We start from the raw sequence: 18,638 nt of genomic DNA on the forward strand, positions 1-18,638 counted from the left end.
GCTTACACCTTTTTATTTTTCACTCTCACTTTCCCTGGTTTTGTATAAACATTAAATCCCCCGAGGAGATGGATGTTTAAGGTGGTAAGTAGTGGCTCTGACAGGGAAGGAGCAGGGAAGACAGAAAGGCTACATAGGTGCTGTAAGTTCAGAGCTTCATTTGTGAACCTCGGGAAAAACTCAAGAAAGACATATTCTTCTTCCTCAGTGTTCTACGATACTTAAACCGTAATTTAAAAAACTTAAATATAAGCCCTGGCTGGCATAGTTCAGTGGATTGAGCGCAAGCTGCGAACCAAAGTGTCGCAGGTTCGATTCCCAGCCAGGGTCCATGCTTGGGTTGCAGGCCATGACCCCCAGCAACTGCACATTGATGTTCCTTTCTCTCTCTCTTTCTCCCTCCCTTCCCTCTCTAAAGGAATGAATGAATAGAATCTTTTAAAAAAAAGCGAATGATTTAAAAATTAAAAAATTGAAATATAAATCATGCACCACAAAGTCACCCTTTTAAAGCACGCAATTCAGAGGTCTTCTGTATATTCACTATGTCATGCAACCATTACCGCCGTCAAATTCCAGAATATTTTTATTGTCCCCAAAAGGAAGTCCATACCCATTAGGTGTCATTTCCTATTTTCCCTTCCCTCTAGCCTCTGGCAGCCACTAACCTACTTCTTGTCTCTACCAGTTTGTCTGTTCCAGGCATTTTGTATAAATGGAAACATACAAATATTACTGGCTTCTTGCACTGAGCATGTTTCCAAGGTTCATCTGTGTAGTAGCCTGTTTCAGTACATCAGTCCTTTTTATGGCTCAGTAATAGCCCAGTACATGGATATACACGTTTTGTTTATCCGTGCTTCATTGATAGACATTTGGATTGTTTCCATTTTTAGGCTATTATAAATAATGCTACTGTGAATATTCATGTACAGGTTTTTATGTGATGATATAATTATTTTTGAGCACAATACTTCTGTACTTTGTCAAAAAAGAAAATATTAAAAATCAAGACCAATAAACCCATACTCCTACCACCTAACCCAGCCATATTTATTTTTATATTACCTTCAACGTGCACATACAATATTCCAAATGGCTAAGAAATCATGTACTGTCTTGATGCTGATGACTTCTCTATTTCTTCTTCAGCCCTCTCCAGTTGGACTTTCACTCTCACCACTAAAAATTAGGGCTCTTGTCAAGATCAAGACCACCAGCAACCTCCAGCTTGCCAAACCAGTGTCCTCATACTACTTGACCTCCAAGTGGTGTGTGATGCTGATGACCATCCACTCCTCTGGAAACACTGTCCCCTCTTGGTTTCTGCAGCACCACACATTACGAGCGTTCCTTCTACTTCCCTGGCTACTCCTCAAATTATATGTCCTGTTTCTTTTTCTGCCTAACCTCTAAATGTTGGAAAATTCCAGGATTTGGTCCTAGGCCCCCTACTCTGTAGGCCTTCTGTTCTCTTCTCAGTCACAACATTTAGTCCTAATGATTCTTAAACCTGTATCTCCAGTTCTGACTGTGTTAAGCTCTGCGTTCGTATATACAATTGCCTACTTGGTATCTTTGCTTAGAGGTCTAATAGGCGTCCCAACTTATCATGGCCAGAGCAGATCTCTTGACTTTCTAACCCTGAAACCTGCTCTCTCCTCAGTCGTTCCTCATCTTGGTTGGACCTGCACAGTTGCTCAGGTCAGAAACCTCAGGTGACGTCAATTCCTTCTTTCCATTATCTCTCTCCACCTCCAAATTTCATCCAGAATCTAGTTAGTTGCCACCAATCTCAGCTACTTTAGTGCACGATAGAATCTCTCACCTGGACAACTGTAATAGCTTCTCCTCTTAACCCCTCTGTAGTTCACCCTTCAGCACCGCCAATGCGATTTCTTTAAAAATCTGAGTCAGAGACAGGGTCATAACCCTGCTCAAAGCTCTCCATCGGCTTCCCATTAAATAAAAGCCAGAGCCTCTGCCGTGGATAGAAGGCCCTGCATAATCTAGCTTCTGCCTGCCTCTCCAGTGCTGTCTGCTACTTCCCCCTCATTGCTCTGCCGCAGACACACTAGCCTTTTATTTCTCCAGTGTCATTTCTGTCCTTTAAGGCCCCCATTGCAGGAGCCATTTCCTCTACTCGGGCTGCCCTTCTAGGTCTTCGCAGAGCTGGCTCCTTGTCAGAGCTGCCGTCAGCTGAAATGTTCTCCCCTCAGAGAAGCTTTCCCTGACCACCTATCAAAAATAGCCTCTGCCACTGCGTTCCACTCTATAAAGTAGTATTCTGCGTTATTTTCTTCATAGTATATATTATTATCCTGAAATTACTTATTTACCTATTTTTATCTTACAATTTTTAAAAAATTGAGGTATAATTGACACATAACGTTGTATTAGTTTAAGGTGTACAACATAGCAATTCAATATTCGTATACATTGTGAAATTATCAATAGTCACAGTAAGACTAGTTACCATCTGTTACCTTAAAGCTTTTTGCAGAAGTTTTGCAAAAAACTTTTTTTCTTATGGTGAGAAGTGTTAAGAGCTTTCTTAGCAACTTTCAAATACGCAGTGTGTTATTATTAACTATAGTCATCAGATGTACATGGCATGGCCATGACTTATTTATTCTATAACTGGAAGTGTCTCCCCCCACTACCCCTGCTTTTGGCAACCACTAATCTGTTCTCTGTATCTATGAGCTTGACTTTTTTGTTGTTGTTTTTTTTAGATTCCACATATAAGTGAAATTTTATGGTGTTTGTCTTTGTACCTGATTTATTTCATTGCTTACTTATTGATTGTCACTAATATTAACATATGGTATTTACTAAGCTCATACTTTGTGATAGATATTTATTTACATTTTCTCATTCATCATCCCCATTTTACAGATGAGGAAACTGTAATTCACAGCAGCAAGAACTTTGTCCACTTGTTTTACTGCTATATCCTTAGCATATGTAACAGTGTCTGGCACATGGTAGTTGCTCAAAAAAAATTTATTTTTGGTTGGGTAAGTGATGGAAGGACTCCCAAATTTATATCTCTAGTTCTGCATCTCCCTGAAGATGTAAACTTGGTTATCCAATCACCTGCTTAGTACCTCCACTCAGATTTCTAATCAACATTTAAATTATCCCACAACTCTTAACTCCTCCTTTGCCTAAACCTATTTCTTTTTTCCTCTTCCTCATATTAGTAAATGGCATCACCACAAATCCAGTTTAGACCAGAAACCTAGGCCTCACTTTTAGTTGCTCCCTTTCTCCATTCCCCACATCCAGTCCAGCAGCAAGACTGTTGGTTCCTTCTCGGGTTATCTCTGCCCCCACTGTCACCACATCAGCCTCACTCCCCATTATCTCTTTCAGACTTGTCTTCCTGCATCTACTCTTGTCTCTCTTAAGCCATTTTCCACATAGCAACCAAAGTGATTTTTAAAAAACATGTTAGCTCACACCACCACCATGTTTAGGGCCCTCTTGTGGATTCCTGCTGTTGTTACAATCTGAGTCCTTCACTCTGGCAAACAGTCCTCTGGTGATCCCGTGCCTCTGCCCCTCCAGTCCCCTCTCCCCATTCTCCCCCTCGGTCGTTGGGTTTCAGTTTACATTGAGCTCCTTCCCTGCCTGCAGGACCTTCCCCACCTCAGAGCCTTTGGGCTGGCCATTCCTTCTGCCCGTGACTCTCTCTACTCCCAGGTCTTTACAGGACTGGCTTCTTGTCCTTCAGGTTTCAACTCAAATAGCACTTCAGGTATTTCCTCCCTGGATTCCATATCACATCAGCCATTTTATTCAGAGCACTTACCACACACTGGAACTGTCATTTATCTATTCATGTATTTACTTATTTTCTGTTTGATTTTCCCCCTCTAGATTATAAATAATTCTTGCCCTACAACATAATATGTATTAGAGAAATATTTGGGGAGTGAATGCCTGAATGATAAACACATTTCTGGGTGTACATGCTATATTATAATATCATGTTTTTCCTTAATGTTAGATCATAAATAGTACCAATTTCCTTTAGTCCCCATAATTGAAATTCCTTTTTTTTTAAAGATTTTATCTATCTATTTTTTTTTGGAGGGGAGGGAGAGAGAGAGAGAGAGAGAGAGAGAGAGAGAGAGAAACATCAATGTGCGGTCGCTGGAGGCCATGGCCTGCAACCCAGGAATGTACCCTGGCTGGGAATCGAACCTGGGACACTTTGGTTCCCAGCCCATGCTCAATCCACTGAGCTATGCCAGCCAGGGCCTTGAAATTCTTTTTATACTCTTGTGTCTGGCTTATTTCACTAAGCATATTGGTTCTTTTTTTTTATGTTATTATAGTATGCTTTACATACAATGAGTTCATCCCTTTTCGTGTGCAATTCTGCCAGCTCTGACAAAGATAAAATCATGTAATTACAACACAGTCAAGATACAGAAGAGTTCTGTCACCCTAAAAAATTACCCATGTCACTGTGTAGTCTACTCTTCCTACTACCCTCATCTGGTAGAAGCTACTGGTCTGTTTTCTCTACTTAAGTTTTGCCTTTTCCAGAACATCATATAAATGGAATCATGCAGTATGTAACCTTTTCGGTCTGGCTTCGTTCCTTTAGCATAATGCATTTGAAGTTCATCAGTGTTGTTGAGTATGTCAGTAAAATTCTTTTTTGCTGAGTGAGTACTATTCCATCATATGGATATACTACAGTTATTTACCCATTCACAAGCTAAAGGACATTTGAATTGTTTTCAGATTCTGTCAGTCATGGATAAAGTTGCTGTAAGCATTTACATACAGGTTTTTATGTAAACAAAAGTTTTCATTTCACTTAGGTAAATATACTTGGAGTGGGATTGTTGGGTTGTATGGTAAGTGTATGTTTCACTTTATAAGAAACTACCAAGCCCTCTTCCAGAATTGCTGTGCTGTTCGAATTCCCACCAGCAGTGTGTGAGAGTTCTAATTGCTCTGCATCCCACCAGCACTTGCTATTGTTAGGTTTTGGTGTGGGTAATATATGGTTCTAATTTGCATTTCCTTAATGACTAATGATGTTGAATATCTTTCTGCATGATTGTTTGTCATCTGTATATCTTCTTTAAACATTTTTTTTAATTTACAATTTTACTGATTCTAGGGAGAGGGGAAGGGAGGGAGAGAGAGGGAGAGAAAAACCTCTGTGAGAGATGAACATCGATCAGTTCCCTCTTGCATGCACCCCGACAGGGGACTGAACCCACAGCCCAGGCATGTGCCCCGACCAGGAATTGGTGACCCTTCATTTTGCAGGACCATGCCCAACCGAGCCACACCTGCCAGGGCTGTGTATCTTCTTTGGTAATGTTTCTATTCAAATCTTTTGCCTGTTTTTTCAGTTGGGTTATTTGTTTTCTGCTTACTGAGTTTTGACATTTCTTTTTATTCCAAATAGATGTGCTTTATCAGATATGTGATCTGAATATATTTTCTACCATAATGGGCCCTAGTTGATAAAATCCAATTTATCAACTTTTTTGTTTTATAGCTCATACTTTTAACGTAAGGTAAGAAATCTTTGCCTAACCAAAGTCACAAATATTTTCTTCTATGTTTTTTTCTAGAAGTTTTATAGGGTTAGGTTTTCTATTTAGGTCTATCACCCATAATGAGTTAATTTTTGTGTATGCTGTGAGATATGGATTAAGATTTTTTTTGCAAGTGGCTGTACAGTTTTTCTAGGCCCATTTGTTGAAAAGACTACCCTTTTTCCATTGAATTGCCTCTGTATTTTTGTTGAAAATTAGTTGTCTTATTTTCTTGGGGCTGCCATAACAAAGTGCCGCAAGCTGGGTGACTTAGAGGAACTGTAATATTATCTCACAGTTTGGGAGTCCGGAAGCCTGAAATCCAAGTGTCAGCAGGGTCATGCTCATTCTGAAACCTGCAAGGGAAGAAGATCCTTCCTTGCCTCTTCCAGCTTCTGGTGTTCCCAGACTTTTCTTGTCTTGTTAGCATAATTCCAGTCTCTCCTTCACCCGGTGTCCTCCCTGTGTGTGTATCTTCACATCGTCTTCCTATGTGTGTGTTTGTGTGCACCTTCCCCCTTTTATAAGGCCACCAGTCATACTGGACTAGGGCCCATTTTAATGTCTTCTTAAAATTGGTTAAATCAGCAAAGACCCAATTTCCAAATAAGGTCACATTCTGAGGTACCCAGGGTTGGAAATTCAACATCTTTTGCGGGGGACATCATTCAACCCATAATATTAATTGACCATATATATGGGTCTATTTCTGGATTACCTGTACTGTCCCATTGATACGCATGTCTGTCCTTTTGCCAGGGGCACGCCGTGTCAGACTGTGTGAGTTCTCCAACTTTCTGCTTTCCCGTTCCTGGCACTATAGCCTGCAGACTCTCTTCAGGCTGTAACTGGGGGAATTGTTTTCTCTCTCTCAGGATTCACTGTTCTGTGCTGCCTGCCATCTGGTGTCTAAAAATCACTGTTTTATGTACCTGTTCAGTTTTTTAGTTGTTTGGGTTGGGAGAGTAAATCCAGTTCTTGTAACTTCATCGTGGCCAGGTGTGAAAATCCATAGTTGGAGTGTGAAATGATTGAATCACAATTTTATTGTGTCAGTATACCAAAACTTGAAGAATTTTTCTACTGTTTGGCATTTAAATTATTTCATATTATTGCTGTATAGACAATGCTACAGTAATCCTTTTCATGCACATATCTTTTTGCTTTAATTGAATTATTTCCTTTAGATACTTTTCCAGGAGAATGGTTACTGAATAAAGGATGTGGAAATGTTTGTGGGTATTCTGTTTTCAAAGGAATGTACCCATTTACAGCAGTTCGTGAGTGGGCTAGTCTTCTATCACAAAACTAGTTTTTGCTGGCATTGAGTATTTAACAAATTAAATGTATTTTTAATTTTTAATATGTATCAATTTACATTAATATTACATGTAATATGTATATACAAATAATTATACCAATATACGTAATGTTCATATGTGTGTATATACAGGGTGTGGCAAGAGTAGCTTTACAGTTGTCTGTATAGAAAATAATGTGATAATCGATAATACAAGAATAAACTTTTTTTTCTTTTTTAAAAAATATTTATTTATTTTTAGAGAGAGGGAAAGGAGAGGAGAGAGGGAGAGAAACATCAATGTAGAGTTGCCTCTTGCACGCCCCCTACTGGGGACCTGGCCCGCAATCCAGGCATGTGCCCTGGACCGGTAATCGAACCAGTGACCCTTGGGTGCACAGGCCAGCACTCAGTCCACTGAGCCACACTAGCCAGGGCAAGAATAAACTCTGTTTCATTCACAATCGTAAACCTGCTTTTGCCCCATCTATATATGTGTGTGTTTCTGTCACCAAAGGGGATAGACCTCCTTGGCTCTCTGGTTCTCAAATTCATAACCTTCAAGCCCTGGCCAGGTAGTTGAGTTGGTTGGAGTGTCGTCTTAGAACTGAGAGGTTGAGGGTTTGCTTCCCGGTCAAGGCACATACCTAGGTTTCAGGGATCCCAGGTTCAGGTGTGTATAGGAGGCATCCAGTTAATGCTTTTCTCTTGCACTGTTTCTTGCTCCCTTCCTCTCTGTCTTCCCTGTTCTCTAAAAAAAAGCAATGAAAAAATGTTCCCAGGTAAGGATTTAAAAAAATAAAAACAACAAATTTCCAAGAAGAGATCTATCCAGGAGCATCCAACCTTTTGTCATCTCTGGGCCACACTGGAAGAAGAAGAGCTGTTTTGGGCCACACAGGAAATACACAAACACTAATGAAAACTGATGAGCAAATAAAAGACTTTAAGTAAATTTATGATTTTGTGTTGGGCCGCATTTCACAGCCATCCTGGCCTGCATGTGGTCCACAGGCTCCAGGTTGGACACTGTTTTGGTCAAGTGCTGACACCTCCTCTGATCACTTTGGCAATGCTATTGAATGTTATGATTGGCACAGCTCAGGTCTGTGCTTGCCTGGAATCAATCAGTGAGGCTTTGGAAGTTGAAGTCATATAAATATCAACAGCTTCCTGAACCACACAGTTGGAAAGAATGAGTAGAGGAAGCAAGTTTCAAAATGTGTGGGGTCAGTGTGGTAGGGAGGTTGCTGTTTTCCAGATGCCCAGAAGAAGGGAGAATATGGAGTGAATAAAATGCTAGTTATTTATTACTGTGGCGTGAGCATGACTTTATTTACTTTTTTTTTCATTTGCTGTTCATTCATTCATCTAACTTATCTAGCAAATGTTTATTGAGAGCCTGAGTGCCAAGGATGCAGAGAGAAACAAGACCCAGTTGAGTCTAGTGGACTCAGCCAAAAAAGAAAAAGGGATAAAAATGTTAAGACGCCCTGGCTGGTGCGGCTCGTTGGATTGCTTGCCAGCCTGCAAACCAAGGGGTCGCTGGTTTGATTCCTGGTTGAGGCACATGCCTGGGTTGCGGGCCAGGTTCCCAGTAGGGGGCGTGCAAGAGGCAACCACACATTGATGTTTCTCTCCCTTTCTTTCTGCCTCCCTTCCCCTCTCTCTAAAAATAAATAAATAAATAAATAATCTCTAAAAAAATGCTAAGAGGTAAGTTCTGTGATGGACTTATTCACAGGACTTAATAGGAGCATAGAGAGCCTCAACTAAAGGCAGGGAAGAGTCGTGAAGGTATATTGTCTATTGATGTGTAACAGATCACCCCAAAACTTAGTTGCTTAGAACAACAATAATCATTTACTATCTGTAATGGTTTCTAGGAATCCAATTCAGAAGCATCTCAGGAGATTCTGGCTCGTGAGAGAGGAGGGTCTGTCTCAGGACATTGCAGTCAGGTGTCGGCTGGGGCTGCATTACCTGAAGGTTTGAGGCTAAGGGATCTGCTTCCAAGGTGGATCACTCATGTGGTTGGCAAGTTGGTGCCTCTCCATGGGACTGTGCCGTGTTTTCATGACATGACACGGCAGCTGACTTCCCCAGAGCAAGTGGTAAAAGAAACCAAGGTGGAAGCTGCAATGCCATTTATGTATGGCCAACCTTGGGAGTTAATACAGGGGCCCTGCTGCTGTGTTCTCTCAGTCACAGAGGTTAGCTGTGGTTCACTGAGAAGAGGTCCCACACAAGGATGTGAATGCCAGGAGACAGAATCATTTGAGCCTTCTTGGAGGGTGGCTACCACAGAAGGCTTCTTTCTGTGATAAGGTGTCATTTGAGTCGAGTCTCGCAGTACATATACGACTATCTGGCAGATAAGGAGACCATTAGAGACAAAACAATGGAGACACTGGACAGCTGATAATAAGGAGGCTGCCCTGACTGTATTGTAAGGTGGGTGTGGGATGGTAAGGGGGGAGTGAGACCAGATCATGTAGGGCCTCATACTGCTGGAGTGTGTGGCCCTTATTTTGGAGATAACGGCAAACCGCTGAAAGAGCGCAGCAGGAGATTTAGGTTTCAGGACTGCACTAAAGGGTAATGTTGGCAGTAGGAAGCAGCTGAAAATAGGAGACTGGAGTTTGTGAGAAAGGTGTCACTGCAGGACGGCGTCTGACAGGTGCTTGTGGCAGCTCTGGCAGGGCATGAGATTGCTCAGGAGTAGCTCCCAGTGAGAAGAGCAAGGGCACAGGGCGAAGCCCACAGGCAGTATGGAGATATGCTGAGGAAGAGAAACCCAGGAAGATTCCCACTGTTTTTGTGTTCTACCTTCAGAAAGAATACTCATATTTTCTTTCTTTTTTTTACATAATTTCCTTCTTTATTCAATATAAAGAAATCAAGTATATACTTGCCTTGTCCAGACTATCCTCAGCTAAGAAATTTAATCTTTACTAAATCAGTCTTCAAACCCTCCCTTTCCCATTCTTTTCACTGGCATTTCTTTTTTTTTCCTTTTTTTAAAAAAATATTTATTTTTAGAGAGAGGGAATGGGAGGGAGAGAGAAACATCAGTGTGTGGTTGCCTCTTGAGCACCCCCTACTGGGGACCTGGCCTGCAATCCAGGCGTGTGTCCTGACTGGGAATCAGTTTCCCTTTGGTTTGCAGGCTAGCGCTCAATCCACTGAGTCACATCAGCCAGGGCCATTTTTTTCTTTCTTAATGGACTTTCTTGGGGTGACACTGGTTAATAAAATTATATTTGTTTGAGGAGTATAATTCTTTTTTTAAAATTATTTAGTCATGAAATCTTCACAAACGTGTAATCTTTTTTTTTAAAAGATTTTATTTATTTATTTTTAGAGAGAGAAGGGAGGGAGATAGATAGAGAGAAACATCAATGTGCAGTTGCTGGGGGTTATGGCCTGCAACCCAGGCATGTACCCTGGCTGGGAATTGAACCTGCGACACTTTGGTTCACAGCCCATGCTCAATCCACTGAGCTATGCCAGCCAGGGCTGAGGCGTATAATTCTAAATACATCATTCGTAAATACTTATATACTTTCCTTCATTTTCCAGTAAAATGTTCATATTCTATGGAGTATTTATTGTCTGATTTTACTTTTTTAAGCATTCTAGTAGCCACATTATCATCTTAGTCCAGCCTTTCTGGGACTTTTCTGTCCTTAATGCTTCTCTCCCAGTTTATTGTTATCAGTAGCCTTCAGTGTCCTGTTATTTTCTTGCACAAAAAAGTAGTCTTCAGGATCTCAGAGGCCTCCTGGAATACAAATATTTTTGCTTTTGCTGCTTACAGTTCGTGTTCCCTGAAACTTGATCTTTATCCAGAGCCCCCACCCTCCCCCACCCCCCAGGGATTTACAGTGACATGTGACGATCTCTGCTTTGTGAACAAAATGTGTCTTTTAGGACACGTGGAATCTACAATCTAGGGAGGAAAATATTGGAGGCAGAGTAAAGGACTGACACCTTTAAGCATGTAAATTAAATTTTTAAAACTTCTTTCTAGAGCTTGCATCAATCCTGTTTCTCAAGTTTCTGCCTGTGTGTGCTGTGACTACAGCAGGGCAGCCGGTGAGGTGGCTAACTCCTCAGCTGCGTCTGTGGGCTCCCAGATGGCTGATTTCAGGTGGTTTCCATAGTGATCAGAGGCAGGAAAAACCTGCCTGCCCAGCTTAGCAGTATCACATCCGGCTCCTGTTAAGACTTACGGGGAGTTGATGGGAGATGCAGAGATTCCTTAAAATATACCCAGAATCTGACCACTTCTCAATGGTCCCACTGTTGCAAAGCCAGCATCATTCTCACCTCTTCTGCCTTGCTGTCTCTGCACTACGGCTGGAGAGAGCTTTTATTTATTTATTTATTTTAAATATATATATATATATATATATATATATATATATATATATATATATATTTAAAGATTTTATTTTTTTATTTTTAGAGAGCGAAGGGAGGGAGAGAGAGAGAGACAGAGACAGACAGACAGAGATATCAATGTGCGGTTGCTGGGGGTCATGGCCTGCAACCCAGGCATGTGCCCTGACTGGGAATTGAACCTGAGACACTTTGGTTTGCAGCCTGCGCTCAATCCACTGAGCTACACCAGCCAGGGCTTCAGAGAGAGCTTTTAAAATCGAAGTCATGCTTGGGTTCACCTCTGCTTAGAGCCCTCCAATAATGTCCCAACTCATGAGAACAAGATCCAGTCTGTCCCACACTGTAGGGCCCTGTATGACCCCTGCTGCATCTCCCACCATCTCCTTCCACTCTTCCTTCATCCTCTGCCCACTGCCTTGTTGCTTCTTCCTCCGGCCAAGTATGCTCGAGCCTTAGAAGCTCTGCACATGCTGTTCCTTCTGCCAGAATCCCCTTTCATCCAATAGCCAAGTGACTTGATTCCTCACGTCCTTTTGCTTTGGTCTTTGCTCTGGCATCACCTTATACTCAAAGAGCTCTTCCTGACCATTTTACGTACAGAGCCCCTCCCTTCTGATACTCTGCCTTTCCCTGGCTTTATTTCCCTCATAGCACTGCAGTGGTCACAACCCGACACAGCTGTGTTTATGTTTATTGTCTGATTCTCTGCTCTAACGGGGCCAGGACTTTTGTTCTCCATCGTTCCACCTCAGCCCGAGGGCCGCACCTGGTGAGTGGCAGTGCTCAGTAATTGTGGAGTGAATGGAGGGGTGGGAGGCAGGCTAAGGTCAGGAAGGGAAGCGGCTTGGTGAGCATTATGTTCCCTGCCCCTAGGTCTTCCACAGCCAGAGACGGGTCATTTCCTCCACTGCGAGCAACGCCTGTGTCCCTACACTTTCCCTGCCCTTCTAGAGGAAACAACCAAATGACTGCCTCTGGGGTGTGGATAAGTCTGTCTCATGATCACAACTGGCATATATTACTCTGAACCATATAGAATTGTCGTTTTTATAGTTTGTAGTGGACGAATATCAGCAATATCAGATAGCTTTTACTGTATCAATGTTGAAGGCCCAGATACTAACAATAACTGTCTAGAAATTACTGGGACTACTGCTAATGCCTGATGCTTACTGAGTACTTGCTGTGTGTCCGACAGTGTGCTAAGGGCCATGTTTGCATTCTCAATCTTTATAATCACTGTGAGATGTAGGAGTTGTCATTCTGTCTTATGGGTAAGAAAACTAAGGTTTAAAGAGATGAAGTGAGCTCGCCAAAGTTATACTGAGTGGGGAGCCGCAGAGCTGGGATTTGAATCCACATCTGTCTGCCTGGAACTGTCTTCATTTGAACTGCAGCTGTCTGGCTGCTGCAGGAAGGCGAAGGTGGTGCAGAGGGGGAGCTCTGAAGCTGCCCCCTCCTGAGGCTGGTGCTGACGATATGCATAATGGAGCACTGGGTTCTTTCCCAGCGCTATCTAGCTAGTGGCCCTGTGTCGTCATTTCATGGGGCGGGGCGGGGGGTGAGCACGGTGTTTGGTTAGGGCACAGTTACTAGAGTCCATTTGGAAAACTGTCTGTGGGTCTCTTCTAGGCTTATTTTCTTGTGTATAAGGAATAGAGATATCTGCTTCAAAATGCATTGTGAGGATTGAATGACATGATTTAAAAACCTTCCAGCTCAATCCCTTTAATGTAAAAATATGTAATGTTCCATCCAGCACAAAATTCTGATTCAAATCACTCCCCGCATGTCTGTTATACTGAAGGAAGACATTACATTTTCATGATCATCCTCGACAGGACAGACAAGCTGACCTGTTAGGGACGCAGGTTCTGCCGTCTGGTTCTCTGTCTGGAGGCAGGAGGGAGTGGCTCTCCCAGTTGGGCACCAAAGCCTCCATTGTGGACATTTAACCCAAACTTGGCATGGTCAGGGTGTGTCTGAGGACAGGAGGAGATTCATGACCCAGCTGAGCTCCCCTTAGGCGTTCCAAGATGACGCTTTTGCCCCCAAATTTGTAAGTATGTCTTTCAAGAGAACTGGAGTTTTTTACGTGCCCATTTTCCACCTGTGCTTGAGTTAAGGGCCCACACACAGAGTGACGTCTTCTCCCAGCTCCCCCTAAGTGGTTTCATTTTCCTTGTTTTTTCTTTATCACGCATAGGACCCTTCTAGCTTACCCAGAATCCCAACACCAGAATTCTGTAGCAGACAGTGTAGAGCAGACAAGCGGGCTGCTGTGGCCCGGAGTAACAACTAGCACCTCTAATTTCTTGTCACCCGAAAGATGGCAAAGGAGGTTTTTCTTTAGGTCTAAATATAATTACAAAAACTGTAAGGCAGCTTGTTCTAAATATTTCAACCATCCCTCCTACTTTTGCCCTCATGTTTATTTCATGGAGTCAGCTCTTTTTACTCCATGGTTAAAAGTAAAAGGCTTAAAAAATGGAAAACGTCTGAAAAAAACTACCCCGAAAATGTGTTTCTGTTGAAGCTCAAGTGGGTGATTATAGGGTCTTCTGGTTCTAATAGGAGCAAGTTAGAAATAGGAAGTTAGAAAGTTAGAGGATGCGCCTAGTGCTGGCTTTTTCTTTTTTTATTTTTGAGATAAAATTCACATGCTACAAAATTTACCATTTTAAGGTGTACATTTCAGTGGTTTTAGTATTTCATGTGCAGCTGTCACCACTGTACAACTCTAGAACATTCTCCGTCTCCCCAAAGAGAAACCCCGTACGCAGGCAGCCTGCGTTTCCCCTCTCCCCCAGCCCTTGGTAGTCACGCATTACTTTTGGTCGTGGATTTGCCTCTACTGGACGTTTTATTTAAATCGAATCATACGATATTCATCCTCTTGCAACTGGCTTTTTTCACTAAGTGTAATGTTTTAAAGGTTCATCTGTGTTAGAGCATTATCCATACTTCATCCCCTTTGACAGCTGAATAATATTTCATTATATGGATGGATATTCCATACATTTTGCATATCCATTCACCAGTTGTTAGACATCTGGGCGATTTCCACTCTGGGGCTGTAATGAATAACGCAGCTGTGAGCGTCCATGGACAAGTTTTTGTGTGGACATGTGCTTTCGTTTCTTTTGGGTGAACAACCAGGAGTGGAATTGCTGGGTAATATTTAACCTTTTGAGGAAGAGCCAAACTGTTTTCCACAGCAGCTGCACCATTTTACATTCCCATCAGTGATGTCCGCGGGTCCCAGTTTCTTCACAGCCTCACAAGTACTTGTCATTGTCCTTTTTAAACATTGTTTCTTTATTGACTTGAGAGACAGAGAGAAGCATTGATTTGTTGTTCCACTTACTTATGCATTCATTGGTTGATTCCTATATGTGCCCTCACCAGGGATCAAACCTGCAACCTTGGCCTGTCAGGACTACACTCTAACCAACTGAACTCCCTGGCAAGGGAGTTGTTGTTTTTTTTATAGCCATCCTAGTGGGTATGAAGTGGTATCTCATTGTGGTTTGGGTTTGCATTTCCTTTTTTTTAACATTTTTTAAAGATTTTATTTATTTATGTTTAGAGAGGGAAGGGAGGGAGAGAGAGAGAGAGAAACATCAATGTGCGGTTGCTGGGGGTCATGGCCTGCAACCCAGGCATGTACCCTGACCGGGAATCGAACCTGCGACACTTTAGTTCGCAGTCCGCGCTCAATCCACTGAGCTACGCCAGCCAGGGGTTTGCATTTCTCTGATGAGTAAAAATATCAAGCATTTTTTACCTGCTCATTGGTCATTCACAACTCTTTTTTGGAGAAATGTATATTCAGATCTTTTGCCCATTTAAAAAATTGGGCTTTGTCTTTTTATCATTACTGAGTCCTTAATTTTTAAGTGAACAAAAAAGGGAGGGGAGGGAGGCAGCGATTTAAACAGTGGCAGGGGAGACCTGAGTTAGATGGCAGCTTCCTCGTTTCCCAGCTGTGCGGTCAGTGAAAACCGTGGCAGAGCAGACCGTCGGGGAAAGCGGGATGTGTCTTTGCTGGGCGAGTGTGGGTGACTCAGGAGCTCAGCTGTAGTTTATCTAAAGGATTCCTCAGAGATGCTGCCTCAGGGAAACCTGTTCACGGGGGTTTTGTTGGTGGCTGGGTCTTTTCTTATTTAAGAAATATTTGCCTGAGCATAGGGCCTTATGAGGTCTGTGTGTGTGATTCTCTCCTTCCCTAAGACGGGAACTGGATGGACACTCCCCTTGGCTCACAGAGCTGCTGAGAACATTGGTTTTGTAGCTTCTTCAAAGTGTGCCCTCCCTCAGATGAAATGTTCAGAAAAGGAGGCTTTTTTAAGTGTGATTTTCCCTTCCCTTGTTGAACAGTGGCCGGGACTTCCCTCGCCACTGCTTCTGGGCCAGCAAAATCAGAGTGGTGGGTGGAAGGACCCCCAGCGGGGACTGCCTCTGAGTGACTTTCCCCTTTGCTTCCCTGCCAGGACAGATGTTTCTGAACCAGATGAAGCCTGAGGAGCCTGCCCGCCGTAGGATACGAGGATAGAGGACTTCACGCCTGCATCTGCTGAAGCTTGCCTCACCTCTTCACACCATGTCAGGTGGGGAGCAGGGCCCTGGGCTTGGACATGGAGTGAGGGTCTGTGGGATGAAGGGGGGCTGTTACCCAGGAGGCCCCCCTGTGTTTATTTTTCACACACTTCTGAGGATCGAAACCATCCAGGTAAGGGGTGGAGGAAGGAGGAGCCTTGTGACTGGGAGTCCGGGAGAGTTTCAGCTCTCTTCCCAGCTCAGTTTTGGGAGTTTTCCCGAGTCTCTGTCCTCTCCCCTCCTTCCAGCTACAAATCCTCACTCATAGTGGAGGAAGAGGCAAGGAGGAGGAGTTTGGTGGTATTTGTAACATGCTTTTTTTCTTTTCCTTCCAGAAATTTGCACATTTCTGGGTTTCTACCTCTCCCCCACCTCACTTAAATGGTGCAGTCAGTCCCCATGTGCTGGAGCGCTTGAATTGCCCCAAAAGCTCTGTATCGCTTTCATCTCCTATTCCTGGTTTTCCTTGGTTCCAGGAAGCCACACATCTTCTGCCTCCGGTCCCTTCTCAGCCCTGACTCCGAGCATGTGGCCCCAGGAGATCCTGGCCAAGCACACGCAGGTACGGCGGTTGCAGCCGGGCACCAGTGGCTGTGCTCCCAGGTTGTCGTGCCCGAGGGGACCTGCGGCTGCAGTCTCCCAGTGGGTGGCAGTTCCACCCTATTCACACAGTCAGAGGCCACCATCAGAGCTGGCACCGCAGCTCCACGTCCTCTGAGAACCTGCCATTGGGTTGGGGTATGACGGCACTGAGCGCTCAGCATCATTGGGACACGAGCGCGTAAAACACGTTCCTAGAGTTGATCTGATGTTGTTTGACCTTGGGGGGAAACAAAATGCTGAGAGAACTCGGCAAGACAGTGGCCCCTGTGGCTGAGTGATGAACACAGAGCCTTTGGTCTGAGCCTGTGGGCCTAGACGGGAGGCTACATGGCAGACTCTCCTTACCCCGGGTCTAGAAGGAAGAGTCCGCGGAGCAACCAGAGTTCTCCTATGACGAGTTCGGTTTCCGGGTGGACAAGGAAGGTGAGTGGAGTCCCTCGCGTGTACTCTTGCGGGCGACCCTGGGGAGGACTCCAGCTCCAGTGACTCTCTCTGTGCAGGTGACTCACGCAGCTCAGCTGACCTGCACCACTCAGACCCAGGTGCTTCAGGGGTCAGCCGGTGGCTGGCGGTCTTTGTGCGCAGAGCCCCGCCGGAAGCGCCACACAGTTTGACTGTGAGGGCAGACGGTCCCCCTGACCCAAGGGTCAGCTGGGTATGGGCACCTCTGATTGTTTTAGATTAATTTTATTTATATGATAGCAAAAGCAATGTTCCTTGTAGAGAAGTTAAAAAATACAGAAAAGTATAAAGATTAAAATAACTTAATCTGGTGTGGCTCAGTGCATTGAGTGCCGGCCTGAGAACCAAAGGGTCGCAAGTTTAATTTCCAGTCAGGGCACAGGCCTGGGTTGCCGGCAGGGTCGGGCCCCCAGTGCGGGGCGTGTGAGAAGCAACCACACATCGATGTTTCTCCCCTCTCTTTCTTCTTCCCTTCCCCTCTATCTAAAAATAAATAAATAACTTATTTAAAAAAAAAGATTAAAACACATTAACCTGAAGATAACTGCTGACATTTTAATGTATCCTTTCCTGGTTTTGTGTTTATGTCTTTTTTTTTCCAGATCGTTAGATTTTATTTTTTTTAATATATTTTATTGATTATGCTATTACAGTTGTCCCATTTCCCCCCTCACTCCCCTCCACCCTGTACACCCTCTCCCACCCTGTTTATGTCTTTATATACATATATATATATATATATATATATATTTTACCTTTAAAGTTTAAAAAAATTTTTATTGCAGTTGACATTCAGTGTTACGTTAGTTTCACATGCGCAGCATAGTGGTTCAACATTGGTGTAACTTAGGAAGCGATCCCTGTAATAAGTAATGCCCACCTGGTACCACACGTGATTGTCACAATATTACTGACCATTCTCCCTGTGCTGTACTTTCCATCCCCGTGATTATTTTCTGACTACCAATTGGTACTTCTTTCTTTCTTCTTTTTTCTTTTAAATTAATTTTATTGGGTGACATTGGTTAAGAGGGTTATACAGGTTTCAAGTGTGTATTTCTGTGATACATGGTCAGTGTATTGCATTGTGCTTTCACCCCTCAAATCAGATCATCTTCTGTTTCCATATATTTGGCTCTCTCTGCCCTTTACCTCTCCTCCCATATACATGTTGTTATACTGCTCGTATAGCACAGCGTTATACTGTGAGCATTTTTCTGTCACTTGAGTTCGCTTTAAAAGCATAGTTTTCCAGTGGCTGCAGAGTGTCCCATTATAGTGGCTTTATCATGATATTCTTATAATCATGCTTCGTAAGTGGGCCTGTAGGTCGTCTCCTTCTGTGATATATCTGCTGGTTCCCGAGTGGACTGTTGGGAAAGCCACTGTCCAGGGTGGCCTGTCACCGGGATATAACTGTGACCACATGATTTTAATGGACTAAAACCAGTCATCTCAGGTCATTCCCATTTCTGATTCTGACTAAGTTTTCCTTGTTCTCTAGTTGGCAGGCAGATATTCGGAAATCAAAAGCTGGGCCTGAGGGGGGACTCAGGGAACTTTCTAGTGTGATACAAATATTCTGTATCTTGATGGGGAGACTGTTTAGACACTTGTTTGATACTCACCAAAATGTACACTTAAAATTTGTGCAATTTACTGTATGTAAATGCACTAAAGGTGAAGTTGAGAAA

The 18,638-nt window shown here is 43.3% G+C and overlaps 1 protein-coding gene across 8 annotated transcripts in view; it reads left to right on the top strand.

The window, feature by feature from the left end:
- The window catches only part of SGSM3 (small G protein signaling modulator 3), a 44,694-nt gene that overhangs the window by 15,130 nt on the left and 10,926 nt on the right, over window positions 1-18,638 (top strand). For 5 of the 8 annotated variants that reach the window (XM_028532992.2, XM_036019661.1, XM_036019664.1 and 2 more), the window contains exons 2-4: window positions 15,774-15,890; window positions 16,356-16,441; window positions 16,839-16,905. In XM_028532992.2, coding sequence (XP_028388793.2) covers window positions 15,884-15,890; window positions 16,356-16,441; window positions 16,839-16,905 — 160 coding nt within the window. In that variant the 5' untranslated portion in view covers window positions 15,774-15,883. Of the gene's footprint in view, window positions 1-1,152; window positions 1,272-15,773; window positions 15,891-16,355; window positions 16,442-16,838; window positions 16,906-18,638 lie in introns of those variants that run through there. The other 3 variants (XM_036019663.1, XM_028532991.2, XM_036019662.1) reach the window with 2 other exon arrangements.

This window comes from Phyllostomus discolor, chromosome 2 (assembly GCF_004126475.2).
Source record: "Phyllostomus discolor isolate MPI-MPIP mPhyDis1 chromosome 2, mPhyDis1.pri.v3, whole genome shotgun sequence".
Lineage (NCBI taxonomy): Eukaryota > Metazoa > Chordata > Mammalia > Chiroptera > Phyllostomidae > Phyllostomus > Phyllostomus discolor.